This window comes from Triticum dicoccoides, chromosome 4A (assembly GCF_002162155.2).
Source record: "Triticum dicoccoides isolate Atlit2015 ecotype Zavitan chromosome 4A, WEW_v2.0, whole genome shotgun sequence".
Classification (NCBI taxonomy): domain Eukaryota; kingdom Viridiplantae; phylum Streptophyta; class Magnoliopsida; order Poales; family Poaceae; genus Triticum; species Triticum dicoccoides.
The window spans coordinates 618,258,087-618,283,878 of record NC_041386.1 but is presented as its reverse complement, the minus strand read 5'-3'; the positions used below and the strand labels follow the sequence as shown (position 1 = coordinate 618,283,878).

Sequence of the window (25,792 nt, the reverse complement as noted above, 5' to 3'; positions counted from 1 at the left end):
TCAGTAGGTTTGGATCAAAAGCTCATAGCTCGCGAGTTTAATGAAAATGCTTGATAGCTCGCTTTTAAATGAACAGTCAATTACTGATTTCGTCCCATTAAACTTAACAAACTTAACGAACAAGCTAACAAGTTTCACGAGCAACTCGTTAGTACATCATAACACATATTCTTATCTCACGTCATAACATTTCATGGCATAACAGATTCATCTACCCAATCCAACTGACCGAGGAAGTAAACTAGCACACCTGCTCCGGGCCGTAAGGCCCGTAACACATCATAGTCCGTTAATGAGCGCTTGCGAGCTTAACGAACTTTAAATGAACCAAGGCGAAAAAAAGTGTTTTGCTCAATAACAAGCTTAACGAGTGAGCATTAACGAGTACGAGGTTAACGAGCCAAAGCTTAATTAGTCGAGTAGCTTAGCACTCAGAACTATGACGTGACCAAACAAAAACTATGCCCAGAATGAAAGCAAAGGGAAGCCAGCGGCAATTGAGGAGGAAACTGGAACATGCAAAACTTTAATTGAGACTCCCTCCAACCACTCCCCCCGCCGTCGACGCTCACGTCCTTGTCACCATTAGTCGCAGAAAAAAGTTCGCCAATAGCAGATTTTTTTCATACTCCGTTGCAGCCATGGGTAGCCACCTCTAGTCGCCGGCCGCAGCACTGGTCCTTGCTGGTGACATCACAACACTTCCTCCTGCCCCTCGTTGCAACATCGTGTCTCGCCAGTCCCTGGAAAAAAATGCACCGCCAATCACAGCTTTGCGTTTAGCCGGTGTTGCCCCATGGTTGCAGCATCAGTGGAGATGATGACGTACTCGCAACCCTCACTTTTCTCTTGTTCCAGCAAAAATTGACATCAGCAGCATTTTTGTGTCGCTGGTTGCAACTCTGTGATGCTCTGGATGTATATTCACCATAGTTGGTTGCAACTCTGTCACGCTCTGGTTGCAACTCTCTCTGATTCCAGCATAAATTTGCAGCGGTTGTAGCATTTTTACTGGTCGTTGCAGCTCCCTTGTTCTCTCTGGTTCCAGCAAAATATGGTGTCATCCATTGCATTATTCCCACAGGGTTGCGGCGGATCCCATTTGCCCATTGCAGCTCCGCCATAGCCTGTTGCACTTATCGTTCGAACGGTTCCAGCAAATGTTGACTCGTGATCACAACTTCTCGCTGGCCGATTGCGGCAATGCGGATTGGTGGTCGGAACTTCTCTCTCGGCTAGTTGCAGCAACGACGGTGGTCGTCTCCGGCACCTATAGATCACAAATGGTGATGATGCATCGCGTTTGCATCCCGGGTGATTGCGGCTTGATAGCCTTTTAGTTGTCAGTTGTAGGTCCCCCGTGTCAACCTCTTGTAGCCTCGAAGACAACACTCACCACGACAACGGTCACCGGTGGCAGTGCTAGCCTAGAGGGGGGCATCCAAAAAGTGGTGTGGCTGGCTTGCAGTAGTCACCCCCGGTAGTGCACCACTGCCGGTCGGGATGGAAGTTGTACCAGCAATCGGCATTTGCTGGAAATAGTGGTGGCCCGCAAAAGCAAAAACGTTGATGCGAACACGAATCGCTATGCGGGCGAAGCGTGTGCATGCGATTGGCGGAGTGTTTAGCCGACAGACCGTTTTTGGCTTGCTAAGCCGATTGTTCCATTGTGCCACTTCTGCTATGGACTCGAGCTACTCTTTGGCTTGAGGCATGTTAGCAGTGGAGTTGCTAGGGAGCAGGCTTTGCAGTCTTTTTAGTGTTCGGTTTACTGGTTCATAATTTAGAATAGTAGAGGACATGACACGTGTCTCACGGATGAAAAAGTAATTTCAGTCAATCTTGATTTCAGCTCGTTAAACTTAACAAGCTTAGCTTAACGAACAAGCTAACGAGTTTCGCGAGCAACTCGTTAGTACATCATAACACGTAATTTTATCGTACGTCATAATATTTCATGGCATATACCGGATCCATCTACTCAACCTAATTGATCTAATCTAACTCGCGGGAGAAAGCAAACTAGCGCACCTCCCCCTATAGTCATCACACTCCTTCATAAGAATTACACCCACACTCTGACTTCATAGGCCATAAGGCCCGTAACACATTGTAGTCTGTTAATGAGCGCTCGTGAGCTTAACAAGCTTTAAATGAACAGAGCCGAATAAAGTTTTTTTCTCTCGTTAACAAGCTTAACAAGTCGAGCTTTAGGCTGGTCGTAATGGTAGTATCATAACTAGTATCATGCATGCCAATTAGGCAGTTTTGATGAGGTGTCATAGTATTAAATGAAGAAAGAGAGGGTGGAGTATCATATCATGATACCGTATCATAATAAATGCTACGCTACTTTGTGTCATGCATGTCAATAAATAGAATACTACATGATATTAATATGTGATACTATGCATTAGGGAGGTAGTATCATACACTAGTATCATATGCATGATACTAGTATATGATACTCCCCATTACAACCAGCCTTAGTGGGTACGAGGTTAACGAGCCGAAGATTAACTAGTCGAGTAGCATAGCACTCACAACTGTGACCAAACAAAAACTATGCCCAGAATGAAAGCAAAGGGAAGCCAGCGGCAATTGAGGAGTAAACTGGAACATGCAAAACTTTAATTGAGACTCCCTCCAACCCCCTTTTCCCAAAAGTGAAGCAAGCAAGCAACACATTACAAAAAGATGAGATGAGATCATACCAGTACATTGGTAATTCTACCCATCTACAAAAGGTTGGGAGGTCCAGCAAAGGTTTGGCGATGCATTGCTCATAAGTAGCACTCCATCTTTTCCTTAAGCATGCATGTGGGGGGAGACCTTTATTTAGCCTAAAGTCTCCAAGATTTGCAGCGGCATCAAGCACATTGTGAATTAATCTCACTACAATGAAAAGCACACTTTATCATTTTTGTTAATGGAAAAGAAAGAGCCCAAAGGCCAAAAGAACTATTATTACTCACTTTATCATTTTTCATTTAACAGAACAGAAAAAAAAAAGTCCAAAAGAAAAGAGTAGTACTGGCTGGGAATGAGCAGGCAGGCAGGCAGGCAGGCAGAGGGGGCCAAACCAAGAGCTTCACGCTCTTCCACACTCCCCACCCCACTCCACTCCCCCCATCCCGCTACTGCGCGTGCTCCCTCCCCGTCGCCTTTCGCCGCCGCCCCTCCGCCCCCTTTCCCACCCCCCTTTCCTCGCTCCATCCTCCCGTGATCCGCGCCCGCCCGCAGGCCGCCCCCTGCCCGCTCCTCGGAGGAGGATTGGTTCTTGGCAGAGACGAGGTGGGGGTTTCTTCCTCCTTCCCGAAGAATGAATTGATTTGCTTCCCCCTTTTAGCTGCTCCGTCCTTTTGCTCGCCGACGACGCGCCACCCTCTTGACTTGATTCGATTCGCAGGACAGCCAGGGGTTCTTGTCCGCTCCGCCTCCGAGTTGAAGTTGAATCTCCCCGCCGACTGGATTCGCTCGCCATCTTTTTCCTCCGCCGGAAAACGACCTCCCGCCGTACTCGCGCGGCGGAGCGACCTCCGCCAATTAATCCTCGCGCCGTGGAAGAGACCCGGTCGGTTGTTGTTCCGCTGAAAAGCCCCGCCCTTAACTTCCCGGGCGGAATCCAAGGAGACCCGACATCCGGTTAATCTGCGAGCGGCCGCCGCCATGATCCCGCTGCTGTTCCTGGTGCTGTTCGCGGAGGGGGCGGTGGCGCTGCTGCTCATGGTCAAGATCGGGCCGCTGCGGGAGCTGGCGATGCGGGGCGTGGAGCAGGTCAAGACCGGCAAGGGCCCCGCCACCGTCAAGACGCTCGCCTGCACGCTCTCCGTCATCCTCATGTCCAGCGTCGCCGCCATCGTCAGGATCCAGGACAGGGGCCACAAGATCGGCAACGTCAGCCCCATGGACCAGGTGCTCTGGCGGACGCACCTCCTCGAGGCATCCCTCATCGGTCAGCATGCCTTCTTTCTTCGATTCATGTTCTTACTCCCACAGCACCAGATGCCTCTGCTACTAGTTCTTGATTTGCTCATGGCATGGTGCTAGCTACCAACTACTCCTATCCTACTAGTTAGCATTGGGATAGTGGTGGCTGCTGCTTAGTTGCTGAAGGGGCCGAGCAACTGCTAGTTAGCAACCACTAGTCATTTCCGATGCTTTCGCCTGTTGTCAAGTACAGAAAAGTGTTGTTATACCAATCTGTATTTTACAATATGCAATGTATCTGCTATTAGGTTCTATCCTCTCTCAAGATTGTGCGTTTAGCATTTCGGATCCTACCGGTAATTTGCAGTCCATTCTAGGAGTATGTAAATCACACGTTATGGACTACAAGCAGGAATTTGCTGCTTAGGTTGTGAAGGGGGGTAGCTTTGGAGATGAAGGTGCCATTTTAGATGCTGTTTTCGTTCTCATAGATCTATAATTCCACTGTATACTTTAGAATAGGCCATGAACAATGCGCAAACTAAATGTAGTCTCAAGTCCTAGCATGCATGTTTGTGCATCCCCTTGGTAGCTTATAGTTCCGATATGTGGTACAGAAATCGCAGTCTGTAACATGTGCATTTTCTGTCTCAAACTAGAAATCCAATACAAAACTGCAGTCTGATCCTTTTTTTCGATAGTTGAAGAATCCTGTTATTATATTTATATGTGTCTGTAGCATTAGTCCTTCATGTGGTGTTGGTCAACTGGTCAAGAAATGTTATATTGTAGACTTGTAGTGGCCTGGGTTGACTACAATAGGAGCTGATATTGCTTAGGCTTGCATCAGATCTATGTTCCTTTCTTGCTTGGTGGGAGTTTGGATGGCAGATTCTTAGCTGAAAGTAAGCTGTCCAGGGACAGATCTGCTTTGCTAAATGGCATGCTATGTTATGACTTAGATTAACATCATGTCCATTACAATTTACAAGTGAGGATTGGGCAATTAGTTTGGTAAAAATGATCAGGATTTTGATGTACTGAATAAACGGTTATATCAACCAAATGTTGTCTGAGGTCCTAGCATACATGTTTGTGAATCCACTTGGTATCTTATGGTTCCACTACGGAGTATAGAAATTGCAATCTGTAACTTGTGCATTTTCAATCTGAAACTGGAAATCTAGTATATAACCGCAATCTGATTCTGTAATTAAAGAATGTGGCTATTATATTTACGTGTTGGTAACATTAGTCTTCCATGTGGTGTTGGTCAACTGATCAAGAAATATTATATTAGGGATCCCATTATATTATACAAGCCTGGGTTGGATACAATATAACAGGAACTGATATGCTTAGGCTTGCATAGGCTTTATGCTGCTTTCATGTTTGGCCGGAATTTGGGTGACAGATTCTTAGCTGAAAGTAAAGCTGTCTAGAGACAGATCTGTTTTGATTAATGGCGTGCAATATTATGCCTTAAATTAACATCATGTCCATTATTGGTGAGGATCTGTAAAAATGTTCAGGCTTCTGATGCATCGACTAAGGGGTATGTCAAAGGCCCCTTTTAGTCTTAACTCTAGGGCCTGTAACTTTGCAAATTTAGATAGGCAACTATCTTACTCGCTCATGACTCCTTATGAAGGTTTAGATCAATAAACAGGACTTGAAAATAAGGTGCATTTTATTTGTACAGAAAACAACTTACTTTTTTTTTTAGTAATTATTGTACTGTTTACTTGTGTAGTCAGTCATATCAGTATACTGTTCTTGCGTTATAAATCTTGCTTGCAATTTGGAAATCATCATCTTCAAGGTAGGCAGTTGCAGTTAATAAAATTAAGGGATGATTTTTGTCATGCAAAAAGATAGAGCAAATTTAATATTGATTTTCATGATTCACCGAACTTGGAATTTAGGGTCTGTTTAAAACTGATTCTGGCGCAGTTGCAATTTAGGGCCATTTGGACTTTGGTATATATGGTTTGGGTCTATACAGGTGGAGGATTTGTTGAATCTGCAGTGTACTTTTTCCAGACAACTATAAAGGGGGATTGTTGGCCTGTAGAAACAGAATCTCGTGTACTATCAGCTAAGAGCAGCACTATCAGTTAATGAATTAACTAGGCACCAATAAGTAATCATGTGAGCTAGTTTCAAGTGAAATGCATGCCATTTCATTCAAAATTCTAAGCTGTTAGTCTGGTCTGGTAATTTTCGTTCTTGAACGTGGGGAGGTCAGAACTAAATGTCGAAAGGTAGGCCTCAAAAGATCACTTCCTAGAAGATTTTATTTTGAGCAGTTGGCATGGGACATTATAGGCTGTAGTTCGACAGGAATGCAACATACATTCATTTTTATCGATGTTGATACTGAGTTGGAATGCTGGATCTTTTTTCAACCTTCTAACAGCTCATCGCACCTTGCAGGATACACACTATTCCTTGCATTTGTCATCGACCGGTTGCACCACTACCTTCGGAAGCTCATCACCCTGAGGAAGTCAGCCAACACCTCAAGGGAGGAGGTCGAGAAGCTCCAAATGGAGAACCGGTCCTTGCGCGAGAAGGAGGAGAAGTCGGCCAGCGAGATGAAGAAGCTTCAGCAGGACATGGCCAAGCTGAGCGAGGACATGAAGAAGCTGAAATCCGAGTCCGAGGATCACCAGAGGAAAGCGTCTGATGCAGAGGCCCATGTCAATGCCCTGCAGAAGCAATCTGAAGAGCTGCTCCTCGAGTACGACCGGCTGCTGGAGGACAACCAGATCCTGCAGTCCCAGCTTCACTACAAAGGCTGAATTGGTTGACCAGCGGCATGTAACTATCTCGAACTCGAAGCGCTCATCGCCAAGGCTCTTGATGTGGTCCTTGGCTTTCATTCCCCTCTCTAACTTATGGTGATATGGATGGATGTACTCTGTGCTCTGTAGTTTGTTTTGAGGCACTGGAAAAGTCAGGGATGGTGAGATGGATATGGGAGAAAGATCGGGTTTCGGAATGCGCTTTGTAGAACTGATTAGACCATGTGTTGGAATGCAGTAATTTATCTCCGATTCTCGCAAAGATTTTGCCTAAATGCTACTGTAATAAAAAGTGCATACGCACTATTTGGACGACTCGGGCGGCCACACGATAGCATCCTGATCGCTAGGCGCGTGTGCCAGGTGCCACCTGGTCGGGAAGGGCTCAACCTCCCCTGTTCGCTGTCAAGACAGAATTCCCCCAAAATCTCATCGATCAGCGGCGAGGAAGGGCTTCGCTGTCAAGACAGAATTCCCCCAAAATCTCATCGATCAGCGGCGAGGAAGGGCTTCGCTGTCAAGACAGAATTCCCCCAAAATCTCATCGATCAGCGGCGAGGAAGGGCTTCGCTGTCAAGACAGAATTCCCCCAAATCTCATCGATCAGCGGCGAGGAAGGGCTTCGCTGTCAAGACATAATTCCCCCAAATCTCATCGATCAGCGGCGAGGAAGGGCTTCGCTGTCAAGACAGAATTCCCTCAAATCTCATCGATCAGCGGCGAGGAAGGGCTTCGCTGTCAAGACAGAATTCCCCCAAATTTCATCGATCAGCGGCGAGGAAGGGCTTCGCTGTCAAGACAGAATTTCCCCAAATCTCATCGATCAGCGGCGAGGAAGAGCTTCGCTGTCAAGACAGAATTCCCCCAAATCTCATCAATCAGCGACGAGAAAGGGCTCATGAGAGATGCGGAAATCGACGCCGTGGCTGCGTGCAGAGGGGAGATTGGTGCAATAGCGACGAGGCGAAGAGACCCTCTCGCGTGACTTCAGCAATCGAGCGCGCATACACACAATGAGGCGCTCCAGTTGGCCGGCGCAGAAGTTCGCGGCCGTGGCGTCGGCGTTCCGGCGGCGGCTGGTGGTAGGGACGACCATGGCGGCGGCTGTGGGGGCCAACTTTGGCGCGTCACCAGCTTCCTCGGGCTGCTCCCTACATCTGTGGCCTAGACTCCATGGCTTACCTTTCTTTCTTGTAGTGTTTTACTAATTCTTGATTGAACAAACGGACTACTACTGCTCAATATTTACACATTAACAGCTGATTCTTCTGTCATTCCATTCTCCTCGAGAGATTGAGTTTGCTCCTTCAGATCGTCACACCATTTTACATGGCAATTATTTTTTATTGGCATCTATAGTAGTTTTAGTTGCACATATAATTGTTTTCAGTTGGACATGATTATTGGAAAATTATATACACGATGATCATTTTTGTTGGTATCTATAGTAGTTTTAGTTGCGCACATATTTATTCTCAATTGGATACGATAATTGGAAAGTTGCACACACAATCATAATTTTTTGTTGGCATCTATAGTACTTTTAGATATTGCGCACATATTTTTTCTCAGTTAGATACGGTCATTCGAAAGTTACACATACGGTGATCATTTTTTGTTGGCATCTATAGTAGTTTCAATTGCACACATAGTTGTTTTCAGTTGGACACGATCATTGAAAAATTGCACACACGGGGATCATTTTTGGTTGGCATCTATAGTAGTTCTAGTTGTGCCCATAGTTATTCTCGGTCGGACACGGTCATTGGAAAGTTGCACACACGGTGATCATTTTTTGTTGGCATCTATAGTAGTTCTAGTTGCACACATAATTATTTTCGGTTGGACACGGTCATTGGAAAGTTGCACACACGATGATTATTTTTTGTTGGCATCTATAGTAATTCTAGTTGCACACATAGTTATTTTTAGTTGGACACGACCATTGGAAGTAGTTGGCAGGGGCAATAGAAGTAGTTGCATAGAATCTGCTAGGCAGTTGGCCAGGGTAACAGATAAAGTTGCACATCTCACTGATATGGATTTGTTGAATGGTGAAAAAATGCACATCCATAGACCATGAGGGTAGAGAAAAGTTCTATGCAAGTGAGACCATCAAGATGCACATCTTACTAGTTGGGGGTGGGTGGGAAGGGGTGCTAGCAATGAAAACTACACATCCACAGTGACGGAGGAAATTACACATGCACATCAACCGTTAGGTAGTTGGCTGGGACAGTTTCCGAAGTGCACATCCACTGCTGGGCAGTTGACCGAGGTAGCAAATAGTATAAATTGCACTTCCAACTAGAGGAGAAAAGTTGCACATCGACTACTAAGCAGTTGGATGGGGCAGCAGACGAAGTTGCACGTCTCACTTGATATTGGGTAGTTTGAGGCGAGGTGTCGTCATTGAAAATTGCACATTCATAGACAGAGAAAAAGTTGCACATCGACTATTAGGCAGTTGCGCATCAACAAACTAGCCAGTTGCACAAAACGGGGATAAAATTGAACAAAAAAAGTTTGTCAAAACATATCCATGCGGGATTTTGTTTCGAAGAGCACATCGCAAGAATTTTAATGGTGAAAGCGGATCTTAATTTTAATAATTGGTTCAAAAGTTATGACTTTTTAAAAAATAAAAATTAAAAAGCAAACTAGATTGTCAACTTCCTTTTGTGTACAAGGAACCATATAGTTTCCTTTTCCACTGGCCGCTCTGAAGCTCTACCTAAAAATAAATAATTGCTATTTATAGATTATTAGGGGATCAAAACTTCCTGTTCCAGGCCAGCCGCTCGCAAAGGGTAGCGAGCAGCTGGCCACTCGCTAGATCGGTCCAAGATTTTGAACAGTTTTCTATAATGTTTCACCGTGCTTCCAGAAAAGGAAAATCATAATATGCACAAGTACATTTTGTTTTTGTTAAGAAGGCTTGCATCTTGAAAAGAGTTGCATTTTTTTATACCAAAAACAACTTTCCTTTTTTAAATCGTAGTACTGTTTACCTTTTTGTTGGTCTTTTTTATTACCAGTAACCAGTGTACTATCTTTGCACTGGAGATCTTACAATTTGGAAATCATCCTGCGCAAACTAGGTCAGTTGCAGCTAATAAAATCAAAGATGATCTAATTTTGGTTTCCATGATTCACTTAGGTTCGTATATAAGCCCTGCTTGCAACTGAATCCGTTGCAGTTGAAATAATTATTGCGATGTCAAGTAATGTTTCACGGGAGAGCCTGAAGTCATGGTGTACCATTTGGACTTGGTATATTGGTCTGTACTCTGTAGCATACAGTGTACTGTATCCATACAAGCACACAAATATTCCTTCAAATTACAGTTCATACATAGGAGCATTCAGAACTAAAATGACGAAAAAGGACCTCCAAAGATTTTATTTCCAGGCATTAAGGCTACACTCTGATAAATGCAGAACTCCATTTTTTTCCATGTCTAATCTAATACACTAATATTGTCCTCTATCAAACAATTAAGTAGAGTAGAATACACATTCATAGTTAAACCTGGCACCACACTTCTAACAGTTCATCGCTCCTAGCAGGACACACACTGTTCCTTGCATTTGTCATCGACCGGGTGCACCAGTACTCCAGAAGCTCATTACCCTGAGGAGAGCAGCCAACACCTCCAAGGAGGAGGCTGAGAAACTCCCAATGGAGAATTGGTCCTTCCGCGATGAGAAGTCGGATAGCGAGATCAGATGAACTGCTTTAGGAACTCGGTTGCCACCAGCCGGCCACGTGTGTTCACCGACAGCTTGAGCTCGCTGATCTCCTTGTCAATGTCCTACAACACGAAGAAGCATATGTGTGTCAAAGCATGTCCAAGACTGGCAGCACTTTATGGGCAATTTTTTTAGCTCTACTGTGAAAGAAAAACATGATCGTGAGTCTTCTGCATTTCGTTCTTCTTCACTTGTAAAATGGGCAATCCAAGACTGGCAACACTTTATGGGCAATCGCCAAGCTGGGTGCACAGCCGTTTCATGATAGATGTACTCTAAAATTATTTGTATAAGGGATTCATTTGTGATTTTAGTACAAACTGCTGAGTGCTTATTTTACATAGAGGCACGTAAGATAAACATTTCAGAAACTACAAACATGTCCAAACTTACTCTTGCTGTCAGCTGTTCATTTACTAGACCTTTACTTACCTCCATAAACTGAACAATGAAATCTATGAGCTTATGCTTGTGCATGTCCTCACAGTGGTAGTTTGTTATGAGGAAGCTAATATCATAACCCTGAAACAAAAGAAAACCAAGTTAGTCATTTTCCAATGGTATCCTTGGATAAAATGCTGTACACTAACATTCCCGCAAGTACCAAAACAAATTCGATCCACATGGCTAATAAACGTTGTGAGAAGGTCATCAAGATGGAAAACTCGAAAGCTGGTAAAACTCCAGGCAACATAGAGACTACTATTTAGTTGTCCTGAATACTGTATTGCTGATATCAAGTTTTTCAATTTGACACTTGAAATTTCCAGTTTCACCACTTAATCCAAGTCTAACTGCTGATCAAACTAAATTCCTAAAATGTATAGACCTCTTAACTTTCAGAGCGGATAGAGTAATTAGTTAGAAAAGACAATTATGTGTAATCCCCTAGTATCAAGTAGCCCTACTGGCCCAACTTCAGTTGAATAAAGTTTGTGTACTACTACAAGTAGTCGATTACTAGAGGTACAGAAGTAATGCATGCACACAGTATTGTAATACCTGAACTGGTTTTCTCCTCAACACTTGGAATGCCTCTGCCCTCATCGACAAAAACCTAAGAAACTTCTTTGCAAGAATATTTTCTAGTTCATCTGCCTGCTTAACCTGCCAAATAAGAAAACAAGTATATGATGGCATAATGGATCACAAATGATTGAGCTACAATGTTCTGAAAAGAACTATCATAGTATCCACCAGCTATTGTTCACTACCTTCAAGCTTATACGGATCGAATTGATTGAAGTCTCTACCAAACACTTCTCGGCTTCATTACGACATATAAGCACCTGTAAGAGGAAAACCTTGATTATGAATCACCATTCTGAAGAAACTGCTTTTTATTTCAAGTTCATCTCCAGAGAAGCATAGTCATAAAGAGATGGTACAGACTACATATGCAAGATATCACCAATTGATTCAGTAGGTTTCAGCAGTGTTAAACAATATGGTTTTCATTAGACTTCTGCTTTATCGCATATGCTCTGTGTCACCCATTTCAGAGTTTTGCAAATACTCCCTCCGTCCCGAATTACTTGTCGCAGAAATGGATGTATCTAAAACTAAAAATGCGTCTAGATACGTCCATCTCTGCGACAAGTAATTCGGGACGGAAGGAGTAGCACATATCAATTTCACATAGGGAACTTTAATAATACATTCAATAACTTTTGCTATGCCGAGTTATTTAATTATAGGCAAGTGTTCTCAAACGCAATAAATAATTACAGGCAAGTATTCTAGAACACAATAACAATATTCGATCCTATACTCTAATATGCTACGCATGTACATAAATCAGAAATTCTAGCATGTCGGGTTCACAGCCATTTGAATAGTACAAAATTGAGAAAGTGTGATTTTTCCAGTTTAATACTATCGTATAAGCATCTTGTTTATATCTTGATTTAAGTACCTAATTGGCATCAGTGCTGGCCTATGTTACTTGTCATCGCCTAGCCAAAGACCAGGTCTTATAAAGGGAACATTGGAAATTTCACTATAGGACAGGATGAAAGATGAAAGAACATCCACTGTCCTGTGAGGCTGAATTTTGCTTGCCTAAGAACAACGTTAACTAAAGTACTAAGAACAATGTATTCATGATTTCCAGCATATAGTCTAATGAAGAGTGTATCTGTTAGAAGTTTAAAATGACACGCAATTGCCATATACTTCTTGGGCAGGTGTCTGCAGATATATATTCTGCTCACTTCACAATACAGTAAAGAAATTTTAGCTCCAAACTGAGAACAAGTGTTGCCATTCTGAGGAATGAACAATACTGGTGCATAACGAAATATTACAAAGAGGCATTTCAAACAATTTTTTCACTACCGTCTAATCACCACAATATTCTGCAGCTGGGAAAAAAATTGCTGTAAAATCCGTATGAGAAAAGGAGAACGCATGGATAAAAATCAAATTCATATATAGAAGGGAATTACTCTCACAAGATTTTCTTAGCAACATCACAGAATCAATATCTGAAATCTCCCTTACCGGATTCAGCAGAAGTTCAGGGCTAGTCCTGTAAAAGGGATTAAAAAAGACGATGTCAGCAAAACATGATTTACTCGCATCCATGAGCTTCAGGGAGGGGAGGTGTAAACAAAAAGGGAACATGGGCACATGTGAATGCGATTGCAGAGATACAATGGCATATAAACTATCAAAGGAAGCCAGAGATAGTGCCACTATTGTTGTCAAGAAAACACCGATACTTCAAGCAACTAACGTATCCGTACCGGATACCATCTCCGATACTGATTCTTTCACCATACATCCCCGATACCTCTCAGGCTCTAGTAGTGCCGGTGGGGGGCTCCTTTCCCGGTGCTCCTGCTCCCCTTTCCCCACTATCATGTAGAATGCTGATTTTCTCCTGCTCCTCCCTTTCTCTCTAATTGAACTTTTATGTTTGGTAAATTGCGGCTACCCTTTGGTTGCTGGTTCTTGCTTTTGTTGGAATCATGGATAAAGGTAGAAGATAATGGACTGCACTGACTAAATATATGCTAAATGGTTTGATGCTTAATTGATAACATATTTAGTCAACCGTATCCGGGTATTGGCGCTTTTCCCTTTCAGAGATGATGTATTTAAGTAACTGTATCGCGCTCATACTGGTACGCGTAACCGTATCGGTGCAATCTAGATTGTTGTCTTTGAAATTTACATCCTATGAATAAACTGGAGACATCTCCAGTTTGTTTCTACTAGGTTTTCACACACAAATGCACATACGAAAAATAGAAGCGGAAGGCCGTTATCTTTGCAGGAGAAAAAGGTTGCGTCGATTTTGATCTATAATACGCAGAATCTTCTACTGGTCTGAACCGAATCACTTAGAGAAAGAACCAACACAAGCTCTGAATACAGAGACGGTGTCCAGGTGAAAGAATTGGCTTACTTGAGCTCCACCTCCGGCTTGTTGTGCCTCTCGACCTCTTGGCAAGGGAAATTCTAGCGGCACAAGGAACAAGCACGCGCGACATCAATTTTCTCTTTGAGCAAATCAAGAAATTGCCGAGCGGAATGGCGATCCTGGAGCTGGTGCGTACCTGCAGGCACATGGCCGCCTCCAGAGTGTTGCGGATGCAGGTGAGGTACAGCCGCAGCGTGTTGGCCTGCGGAGACACAAGAACCCATTTGAACGGAGTCGCGGGAAGGGGAGGATCCGGCGGCGGCGGCGCGCAGGGAAGGGGAGGATCTAGAGAGGAAGGGGAGGGGAATGGACTCACCATGGCTACGGAGGGTCGCCGCCCGCGTGGATCGGCCGAGGGGGAGAGAAGGGATCTGGTGGATCGGGTGGGCGGGGTGGCCGCCGGTTGCCGGAGTCCGTGGGGAGGGGCGCGCGCGAGAGAGGGGGGAAGGCGCCGGCGTCGGAGGCGACTGGCTGGTGGAGGTGTGCTTCGGTACTGTTCGTGGGCCTGGGCCGTGTCCACTGTACAGGCTGGTGGGCGCAGTGACCAGGAGCACTCTTCTAAAAATAAATAAATAAATGCATAGGTCACTCCCACCTTCCCGTGTGTATAAATCTCGAACCGTTTTCATTGTTGGATTCTTCGCGTCGAGATCTTTAAACTAGATTTTATGTTGATAGGTTTTGACGATCTTTTTTTTCCTATCCGAAAGAGGCACGACTGTGCCTCCCGCGAAGTAAATCCTTGAACTTGTATATGTAACTTTTCCGCTGCTATATGAAATCGGGGCTAGTTTGAGTGTGATTTCTTCTCTGTCCAAATTAGTCCTGTCAATTGGTATCAGTAGCCACTCGATTCTCAGAGGCGGAATTGATCTACGCAGTAGTGGTTGGGTTGGACCCTGGTAAAATCCCACTGCTAGCGGTCGATCAGGGCGGCGGTGACTTCTGGGAGGCGCAGAGCGGGGCGAAATCAAGATCATCGGCAAGGGTTCCGGGTTCTTCCCGCGGTAAAATTCCGGAGCCGCACGCGATTTCTCCATGCCGACGCGAACCAAGCACATGGACGAGATCTCTGATGAGCTCGATGCTCTGCGAGCAGAGGTTTCTGCGATGACACTCAAACAAGACAAGATACAAGACCAGATGGCGGAGGTTAACGCTCGCCTGTCCAAGGTGGAAGTTATGGAGAACCAGATCTATAAGGTGGAGGCTCTGGTGGAGAAGAATTCTTCAGTTCAGACAGATATCCTCACTCTGTTGAAGCAAATGCAACGTGAAAACACCCACCCGCCCAACCCTGAATCTCCTAGCTCTTCCATGGGGTCTGCAGAAAAATCGCCACCCATAATTCAGGTTCAGACTACCACAGCACAAGAATTGCAAAAGCAGGTTGAATCACTAGTGCAGCTTCATCTTAAGCAAGTTGGATCACAAGCAAAACAGCCAGAGAAACCGCCTGAATTTTCTGAGCAGTACAAGTCTGACCGTGCAGCATAGTTTATGAAAAATATTTCTAAGGGTCCAAAAATCGATTTCCCTTATTTCAATGGGGATAATCCCTTGGGTTGGATTCGGCAAGTCACTAAATACTTTCAGCTGGCTCAAGTACCTGAAGAATGTAAGATTGACTTGGCCTTAACTTATTTCATTGGAAGGGCTGATAATTGGATCCGCAGCGCTCAACTGGAAAATTGTGCCATTCCCTGGAAGGAATTCTGTAGACTACTCTGTGACAGATTCGCAGACTCTAGTATCTATGAGATTTTGGAAAAATTCCATAGTGTCAAGCAGAACACACTGTCTGTTGCAGCGTACATTGACAAATTTGAAGAGATTATGGCTGTGGTTAAGATGAACACCCATATTTACAGGAACACTACTATGTTGTTAGCTTTGTCAATGGACTGAAGCCTAACATCAGATGTAATCTCAGGCCACAAAGACCCAAAACACTCACTCAGGCTTATTGGATGGCCAAGGATTATGAAAGCGGACTTCAAGCCAAATACCAAGCTTATGTGGCACAGCAAGACAGACAATTGCAAACACATAATCTACATAAACCTGCCACTTCTGTGACACAACCAGTGTTGGTTCCTCCAGCAGCTCCAGCAGTTAAGAAACCAGGGGTTTGCTGGAGATGCAATGGCCCTTGGGTTCCTGGACACAAATGTAAACAAGCACCTGCTCTTCATGCTATTGCTAGTGACAATGACACTGAAGATATCTCTCCTGAGGAGGAAGCTCAATTGGCAGTTTTAACTGCAGAAGGAGAGTTCTTAGATGCTTCTGACAAGTGCATGCACATCTCTGCACAAGCAGTTTCAGGTAATACTTCTGAGTCAACAATAGCAGTCAAGTTATTACTTGGAGGTAGAAGTGGCATAGCTCTGGTAGATACTGGTAGTACAAACACATTTATTGACCTCAAATTCGCACTCAAAAGTAATTGTGACTTGGTCAATACCCCTACACAAAGAGTTACAGTCGCTGGAGGAGGCTCACTTACCTCTGGAGCTTTTGCCCCTAAGGCGAACTTCCATATCAATCAGGAAACATTCTCCAATGATCTCACAGTGCTGGAATTACAGGGTTACGATGTGGTTCTTGGGTGTGATTTCCTCAAGAAACATAGCCCCATTTCCATGGATTTTGATGCTAGAACTGTCACTCTCAATAAGGACAAGAGCCACCTTGTGACATTCACAGATTATACAGCTACAGAGCCACCTAAATTAATATCTGCTGAAAAAATGGATAAATTGTGCTCCCAGGGAGCAGTTGGTTTTGCCATGAGCTTACACTTCATGACTATTCCTAGCAACTACAGTTGTCCTGCCATACAACCTGAACAGAAGATCACAGAAGAATTCTTACCAGTCTTGGAGCAGCACAAGGAACTCTTCAGAGAACCAACTGAGCTACCTCCTGCTAGAGAATGTGACCATACTATACCACTCAAAGACAATTCCACACCCCCCAATGTCAGACCATACAGAGTACCTCATTTGCAGAAGAATGAAATGGAACAGCAAATAAAACTCTTGCTCTCAAGACATATTATACAACACAGTGTGAGCCCATATGCATCCCTAGCTATATTGGTCAGAAAGAAAGGAGGCACCTGGAGATTATGCATTGATTACAGGAAATTGAATGCCCAAACTATAAAGAACAAGTTTCCCATACCTGTAATTGAAGATTTGCTGGATGAACTACATAGAGCATCCATTTTCAGTAAATTGGATCTGAAATCTGGTTATCATCAAATTAGAATGAAACCTGAAGACATCCACAAGATTGCTTTCAGAACCTATTCTGGACATTTTGAGTTCTTGGTCATGCCATTTGGCCTCACAAATGCTCCAGCTACCTTCCAAGCTCTCATGAACAAAATATTTGCACCCTACTTGAGGAAGTTTGTCTTGGTGTTTTTTGACGATATCCTCATTTTCAGTAAGACAGTGGAGGAACACAAGGAACACCTAGCTATAGTAATGGAGTTACTCAAGAAACATAACTTGTTGTTGAATCAATCTAAGTGCACTTTTGGTACTCCTACAGTGGAATATTTGGGACATATTTTATCTGCACAAGGAGTAGCCACAGATCCTGAAAAAATAACAGCTGTGAAGAATTGGCCCATTCCGTCTAACACCACTGAGTTAAGAAGCTTCCTGGGCCTAGCTGGTTACTACAGGAGATTCATCAGAGACTATGGCTTAATTTGCAGACCACTTCATGATCTTCTCAAGAAGGACTCCTTTCTATGGACTCCAACACAAACAGCAGCCTTTGAGCAACTGAAATACAGCTTAACTAATGCACCAGTCCTAGCACTCCCTGATTTCTCACTTCCTTTTGAGTTAGAATGTGATGCTTCAGGAGCTGGAGTAGGAGCTGTCCTAATGCAACAGCACAAGCCTATTGCTTACTACAGCAAGTCATTGGGTCCAAAAGCTGCTGCTCTCTCAACTTATGAAAAAGAAGCAATTGCAATCTTGGAATCCCTCAGGAAATGGCGACATTATTTCTTGGGATCTTCTCTCATCATCAAGACAGACCATCAGAGTCTCAAATTTATTACTGAACAGAGGATATCTGAAGGAATACAACACAAGCTGATGTTAAAACTCTTGGAGTTTACTTATACTATTGAGTATAAGAAGGGCAAGGAGAATAAAGCTGCTGATGCACTCTCCAGGAAACCCCAACTAATGTCCATCTCCACAGCAATACCAAGCTGGACTGATCAAATAGAAACCTCTTACAAGGCTGATGAAAAATGCAAAAACTTGATAGCTCAACTCACTGCTGGAACTTCAACACTTCCTTTGTATAGTTACACTGCTGGAATACTGAGATATAAAAACAGGATATATATTGGCACAAACACAACTTTCCAACAACAACTACTACATACATTTCATGCTTCTCCTCTTGGGGGCCATTCAGGAATCAGGGCCACTTATCAGAGAATCAAGAGAATTTTTTATTGGCCAAATATGAAGAATAACGTGGAACAATTTGTCCAACAATGCCCTGTCTGCCAGCGAGCAAAGGGAGAACACTGTCACTATCCAGGATTATTGGACCCCCTGCCCATTCCCGATATGGCTTGGAGACACATATCCATGGATTTTGTGGAAGGACTACCCAAATCCCAGGGTAAAGATGTTATTCTGGTGGTAGTGGATAGATTCACCAAATACTCCCATTTTATTGCCCTCTCACATGCATTCACTGTCACTCATGTGTTGCAAGCATTCATTGACAATGTCTTCAAGTTACATGGCATGCCAGTATCCATAGTTACTGATCGAGACAGAATTTTTACTAGTAACTTTTGGCAAGCTTTGTTTAAATCCTTGGGAGTTAAACTCAACATGAGTACAGCTCACCACCCCCAGTCTGATGGCCAAACTGAAAGAGTGAACCAGTGTCTGGAAGCTTATCTCAGATGTATGGCTTTCAATGAACCAAAGAAATGGTGTTCTTGGCTTTCCATGGCAGAGTGGTGGTTCAATACATCATATCACACTCCTACAAAATTTACTCCATTCCAATGCTTGTATGGTTTTGCTCCACCTAAAATTGGAGAAGTTTCCATTCCAGGACCTCCTGATGCCGAAGCAAAGTACTTCTTGGAACAAAAGGAGCATGTACAGCAACAGCTCAAGCATAATTTACTAGTAGCACAAGAAAGAATGAAGAAATATGCAGACAACAAAAGGACAGACAGACAATTTCAAGAGGGAGAAATGGTTTACTTAAAAATGCAACCTTATAGGTTAGCTGCATTTGGCATAAGAACAGGCCTCAAACTAGCCACAAAGTTTTATGGCCCTTACAGAATCTTACAGAGAATTGGGATTTCTTCATACAAGTTACAGCTGCCTACTAATGTACAGATACACAATGTCTTCCATGTTAGTCAGTTGAAAAGGCATTTGGGACCCAATGCAGTTCCAGCCCCAGACCTGCCCTTGGTGGATGCTTCTGGTAAGATTAAAGTAGCTCCTATTATGGTGCTAGAGACCAGGGCTGTTCCCAGACCACCTCACCTGGTCACACAATGGCTCGTGCAATGGCTTAACATGTCACCTGAAGAAGCAACCTGGGAAGATGCCGATTTCATCAAATTCACCTTCCCAGAATTCTTCAACGGCACCATTCGCTCATGGTTTCCGACTCAAGATCCTCGAGGACAAGGATCGCCTTCAGAGCGGGGCAACTGTCAGGACCCTGATCGCTCAATTGAAGATATCGACACTTACTGACGAAGATGACATTCAAGAGGAGGGGTTCAGTACCTGGGAAATGTACGGCTGAGATCAAAGAGCATAAGTGGAGATCGATGGCCGAGCCACCCCAACTGTAACCTGCTCACCGTCACACCGTTGTCTCCATCACCAACCTCACGCCGTCTCCACCAACTCTCCGTTATAAGGACTAGCCTGCGGATCTGGAAATCATCTTTCCCCTTCTCCAAGTTGTATTAGTTCATAGCTTAGACTCCTAGAACTACTTGGTAGATGAGGTAGATCCTTGAACTTGTATATGTAACTTTTCCGCTGCTATATGAAATCGGGGCTAGTTTGAGTGTGATTTCTTCTCTGTCCAAATTAGTCCTGTCAATCGGCCGAGGGGGAGAGAAGGGATCTGGTGGATCGGGTGGGCGGGGTGGCCGCCGGTTGCCAGAGTCCGTGGGGAGGGGCGCGCGCGAGAGAGGGGGGAAGGCGCCGGCGTCGGAGGCGACTGGCTGGTGGAGGTGTGCTTCGGTACTGTTCGTGGGCCTGGGCCGTGTCCACTGTACAGGCTGGTGGGCGCAGTGACCAGGAGCACTCTTCTAAAAATAAATAAATAAATGCATAGGTCACTCCCACCTTCGCGTGTGTATAAATCTCGAACCGTTTTCATTGTTGGATTCTTCGCGTCGAGATCTTTAAACTAGATTTTATGTTGATAGGTTTTGACGATCTTTTTTTTCCTATCCGAAAGAGGCACGACTGTGCCTCCCGCGAAGTAAATCTGTGCTTCCACGAGAACTAAATTTGTGCCTCTCATAGAAGGAAAAAAAGGAAACATATTTTTTTGTTTCGAGAGGCACGATGATACGTCTCCAACGTATCTATAATTTTGATTGCTCCATGCTATATTATCTACTGTTTTGGACCATATTAGGCTTTATTTTCCACTTTTATATTACTTTTGGGACTAACCTATTAACCGGAGGCCCAGCCCAGAATTGCTGGTTTTTTGCCTATTTCAGTGTTTCGAAGAAACGGAATATCAAACAGAATCCAAACGGAATGAAACCTTCGGGAACGTGATTTTCTCACCGGATATGATCTAGAAGACTTGGACCCCACGTCAAGAAAGAAAGGAGGTGGCCACGAGGGTGGAGGGCGCGCCCCCTGCCTCGTGGGCCCCCCTTTGCTCCACCGACGTACTCCTTCCTCCTATATATACCTACGTACCCCCAAACGATCAGATATGGAGCCAAAAACCTAATTCCACCGCCGCAACCTTCTGTATCCACGAGATCCCATCTTGGGGCCTGTTCCGGAGCTCCGCCGGAAGGGGAATCCACCACGGAGGGCTTCTACATCAACATCATAGCCCCTCCGATGAAGTGTGAGTAGTTTACCTTAGACCTTCGGGTCCATAGTTAGTAGCTAGATGGACTTCTTCTCTCCTTTTGGATCTCAATACAATGTTCTCCCCCTCTCTCGTGGAGATCTATTCGATGTAATCTTCTTTTTGCGGTGTGTTTGTTGAGACCGATGAATTGTGGGTTTATGATCAATTTTATCTATGAACAATATTTGAATCTTCTCTGAATTCTTTTATGTATGATTGGTTATCTTTGCAAGTCTCTTCGAATTATCAGTTTGGTTTGGCCTACTAGATTGGTTTTTCTTGCAATGGGAGAAGTGCTTAGCTTTGGGTTCAATCTCGCGGTGTCCTTTCCCAGTGACAGTAGGGGCAGCAAGGCACGTATTGTATTGTTGCCATCGAGGATAACAAGATGTGGTTTTTATCATATTGCATGAATTTATCCCTCTACATCATGTCATCTTGCTTAAGGCGTTACTCTGTTTTCTTGAACTTAATACTCTAGATGCATGCTGGATAGCGGTCGATGAGTGGAGTAATAGTAGTAGATGCAGGCAGGAGTCGGTCTACTTGTCTCAGACGTGATGCCTATATACATGATCATACCTAGATATTCTCATAATTATGTTCAATTCTGTCCATTGCTCAACAATAATTTGTTCACCCACCGTAGAATACTTATGCTCTTGAGAGAAGCCACTAGTGAAATATATGCCCCCCAGGTCTATTCTCATCATATCAATCTTCCATCACTTTATTATTGCTTTGCTTTTTTACTTTGCCTTTTATTTTACTTTGCATCTTTATACCAAAAATACCAAAAATAATATCTATCATCTCTATCAGATCTCACTCTCGTAATTGACCGTGAAGGGATTGACAACCCCTGATCACGTTGGTTGCGTGGAGCTATTTGTTTCGTGTAGGTACGAGGGACTCGCGCGTAGCCTCCTACTGGATTGATACCTTGGTTCTCAAAAACTGAGGGAAATACTTACTCTACTCTGCTGCATCACCCTTTCCTCTTCAAGGAAATCCATCGCAGTGCTCAAGAGGTAGCACACGACTATGTCTCTTGCAGAAGCCAATCCATATCTCTCATGTAAGGAAAAAAGAGATATATTTTTTCTGTTTTCAAGAGGCATGACTGTGTTTCTTACGGTCATTTTTCCCAGTTTCCAAGAGGCACGACTGTTCCTCATGAAAGCAAATCCGTGTCTTTCGCGCAGGAAAAAAATGAATTTTTTTTCCATTTTCGAGAGGCACGTTGTGCCTCTCACAGAAGAAAACAGAAAGAAAACATGTTTATTCATCAATCTTCTGGGTCCAAAACTAAGAAAAATCGGGGGGAAACCGAAAAGCCAAAAGAAGCAAAAAATTATCTAAAAAACGAAAAACACGTGCAAAAAAAATCAAAGGTAGCACCCAGAGAGCGACACATGACGGCGGCTGAGAGCGCGCCAAAGCCCACCCCAGATGACCCTTGTGGGGCTCCCGAAGGAGTACTTCGTTAGTTGCTCGCGAGGAGAACACTACTAGGAAAAACCCTAGTAGTAGCATTGGTTTTTTGCCTAGTAGTAGCGCGGGTACCAACGCTACTGCTACAACACTACAACTTAACTTTAGCAGTAGCACTGGTCGTGCTACTACTATAGTATGATAGCAGTAGCGTGCTTATGAGCTAGCGCTATTGCTAAGTAGTAGTGGCGTTGGCTCTGACCCAGGCCACTACTATTCATATGATCATTAGGTGGAAGAAACATGGATTAGATCCATGTGACCAAAAGTTGGATTAGTAGGACGACTAATCCAACTTTTGGTCATATGGATCTAATCCGTGTTTCTTCCACCCAATGATATAATAACTCAACATGATCATAATAACTCATCATTATTTTCATATAAGAACTCATTCATCATCATCATCATTATAATAACAACTCATCATCATAGTCATATAGGAACTAGCTCATCATTTTAGCACAAGGTAGCACATAACTCATCATCATCATGATAACAACTCATCATCATAGTCATATAAGAATTAGCTCAGCACCATCATGATGATAACAACTCATAATCATAGTCATATAAGAACTAGCTCATCATTCGAGCACAATGTAGCACATAACTACCTAAGACCTGCTACTCCCTCAAAGGTAAAATAGCATAAAACAAGTAAACACCTGAATCTCCATTATGGAGAATACAGTTGAACCTATCTCCTATTTGCGGGTTGCGCTTGATGTTGCCCCCAAGTAGTTCCCTACGATCATTCAGAACTTTCCTCTAGTCTTTGATCATGAGGATGTCATCTCTTTTACGAATTGTGTATGAACTAAAGTGACACATAGGCCACCTTGGCCGTAAGCTAATAATGTTCATTTGACCTTTCATTTCCATAAGACGAGGCGCACAATCTGCCGGGAGGTTCTTGTTGGAAATATGCCCTAGAGGCAATAATAAATTGATTATTATTATATTTCCTTGTTCATGATAATCGTTTATTATCCATGCTAGAATTGTATTGATAGGAAACTCAGATACATGTGTGGATACATAAACAACACCATGTCCCTAGTAAGCCTCTAGTTGACTAGCTCGTTGATCAATAGATGGTCACGGTTTCCTGACCATGGACATTGGATGTCGATGATAACGGGATCACATCATTAGGAGAATGATGTGATGGACAAGACCCAATCCTAAGCCTAGCACAAAGATCGTGTAGTTCGTATGCTAAAGCTTTTCTAATGTCAAGTATCATTTCCTTAGACCATAATATTGTGCAACTCCCGGATACCGTAGGAATACTTTGGGTGTGCCAAACGTCACAACGTAACTGGGTGGCTATAAAGGTACACTACAGGTATCTCCGAAAGTGTCTATTGGGTTGGCACGAATCGAGACTGGGATTTGTCACTCCGTGTGACGGAAAGGTATCTCTGGGCCCACTCGGTAGGACATCATCATAATGTGCACAATGTGATCAAAGGAGTTGATCACGGGATGATGTGTTATGGAACGAGTAAAGAGACTTGCCGCTAACGAGATTGAACAAGGTATCGGGATACCGACGATCGAATCTCGGGCACGTATCGTACCGATAGACAAAGGGAATTGTATACGGGATTGATTAAGTCCTTGACATCGTGGTTCATCCGATGAGATCATCGTGGAGCATGTGGGAGCCAACATGGGTATCCAGATCCCGCTGTTGGTTATTGACCGGAGAACGTCTCGGTCATGTCTGCATGGTTCCCGAACCCGTAGGGTCTACACACTTAAGGTTCGATGACGCTAGGGTTATAAAGGAAGTTTGTATGTGGTTACCGAATGTTGTTCGGAGTCCCGGATGAGATCCTGGACGTCACGAGGAGTTCCGGAATGGTCCGGAGGTAAAGATTTATATATGGGAAGTCCTGTTTTGGTCACCGGAAAAGTTTCGGGTTTTATCGGTAACGTACCGGGACCACCGGGAGGGTCCCGGGGGTCCACGAAGTGGGGCCACAAGCCCCGGAGGGCTGCATGGGCCAAGTGTGGGAGGGGACCAGCCCCAGGTGGGCTGGTGCGCCCCCCCACAAGGGCCCAAGGCGCAAGGGAGTGGGAAGGGGGGCAAACCCTAGGGCAGATGGGCCCTAAGGCCCACCCTGGTGCGCCTCCCCCTCTCTCCCCCTCTTGGCCGCCCCCCTTTCCCCATCTAGGGCTGCCGCCCCCCTAGGGGTGGGAACCCTAGAGGGGGCGCACCCTCCTCCCCTCCTCCTATATATATTGGGGGTTTTGGGCTGCCCAAGACACGCGATTCGATCTCTCTTTCTTGGCGCAGCCCTATCCCTCTCTTTCTCCTCATATCTCGCAGTGCTTGGCAAAGCCCTGCTGGATCACCACGCTCCTCCATCACCACCACGCCGTTGTGCTGCTGCTGGATGGAGTCTTCCTCAACCTCTCCCTCTCCCTTGCTGGATCAAGGCATGGGAGACGTCGTCGGGCTGTACGTGTGTTGAACGCGGAGGTGCCATCCGTTCGGCACTAGGATCTCCGGTGATTTGGATCACGTCGAGTACGACTCCTTCAACCCCGTTCTCTTGAACGCTTCCGCATAGCGATCTACAAGGGTATGTAGATGCACTCTCCTTCCTCTCGTTGCTGGTCTCTCCATAGATAGATCTTGGTGACACATAGGAATTTTTTTGAATTTCTGCTACATTCCCCAACAGTGGCATCATGAGCTAGGTCTATTGCGTAGATTCTATGCACGAGTAGAACACAAAGTAGTTGTGGGCGTCGATTTTGTTCAATATGCTTACCGTTACTAGTCCGATCTTGTTTCGACGGCATCGTGGGATGAAGCGGCCCGGACCAACCTTACACGTATGCTTACGTGAGACCGGTTCCACCGACTGACATGCACTAGTTGCATAAGGTGGCTGGCCGGTGTCTGTCTCTCCCACTTTAGTCGGAACGGATTCGATGAAAAGGGTCCTTATGAAGGGTAAATAGCAATTGGCTTATCACATTGTGGTTTTTGCGTAGGTAAGAAACGTTCTTGCTAGAAACCCATAGCAGCCACGTAAAACATGCAAACAACAATTAGAGGACGTCTAACTTGTTTTTGAAGGGTATGCTATGTGATGTGATATGGCCAAGAAGAATGTGATGAATGATATGTGATGTATGAGATTGATCATGTTCTTGTAATAGGAATCGCGACTTGCATGTCGATGAGTATGACAACCGGCAGGAGCCATAGGAGTTG

At 44.4% G+C, this 25,792-nt stretch overlaps 2 protein-coding genes across 3 annotated transcripts; one reads left to right on the top strand and one right to left on the bottom strand.

The window, feature by feature from the left end:
• Positions 1-3,127: 3,127 nt before the first annotated feature.
• On the top strand, positions 3,128-6,987 carry LOC119287400 (B-cell receptor-associated protein 31-like). Of its 2 annotated transcripts, none has more exons than XM_037566936.1 (3): positions 3,128-3,294; positions 3,415-3,955; positions 6,367-6,987. In XM_037566936.1, the coding sequence occupies exons 2-3, from the start codon at positions 3,670-3,672 to the stop codon at positions 6,732-6,734; spliced, it is 654 nt and encodes a 217-aa protein (XP_037422833.1). In that variant the 5' UTR covers positions 3,128-3,294; positions 3,415-3,669; the 3' UTR covers positions 6,735-6,987. The 2 variants fall into 2 exon arrangements, with proteins under 2 accessions (XP_037422833.1, XP_037422832.1); XM_037566935.1 differs by having other exon boundaries at positions 3,410-3,955.
• Positions 6,988-10,109: 3,122 nt separating this feature from the next.
• LOC119287397 (actin-related protein 2/3 complex subunit 4) lies at positions 10,110-14,438 on the bottom strand. Its single transcript, XM_037566934.1, has 8 exons — positions 14,234-14,438; positions 14,054-14,119; positions 13,903-13,955; positions 12,993-13,020; positions 11,705-11,779; positions 11,493-11,597; positions 10,923-11,012; positions 10,110-10,552 (listed from the first exon to the last, which is right to left on the bottom strand). The coding sequence occupies exons 1-8, from the start codon at positions 14,234-14,236 to the stop codon at positions 10,463-10,465; spliced, it is 510 nt and encodes a 169-aa protein (XP_037422831.1). The 5' UTR covers positions 14,237-14,438; the 3' UTR covers positions 10,110-10,462.
• Positions 14,439-25,792: the final 11,354 nt, after the last annotated feature.

Excerpts from the sequence above, each read along its gene's own strand:
- LOC119287397 (XM_037566934.1), bottom strand. Across the intron at positions 13,021-13,902 it reads AAGCCGGAGGTGGAGCTCAA|GACTAGCCCTGAACTTCTGC; the intron begins GTAAGCCAATTC and ends TCCCTTTTACAG. Across the intron at positions 11,598-11,704 it reads CGATCCGTATAAGCTTGAAG|GTTAAGCAGGCAGATGAACT; the intron begins GTAGTGAACAAT and ends CTTATTTGGCAG.
- LOC119287400 (XM_037566936.1), top strand. The coding sequence starts at position 3,670 with ATGATCCCGCTGCTGTTCCTGGTGCTGTTCGCGGAGGGGGCGGTGGCG. Across the intron at positions 3,956-6,366 it reads CCTCGAGGCATCCCTCATCG|GATACACACTATTCCTTGCA; the intron begins GTCAGCATGCCT and ends CGCACCTTGCAG.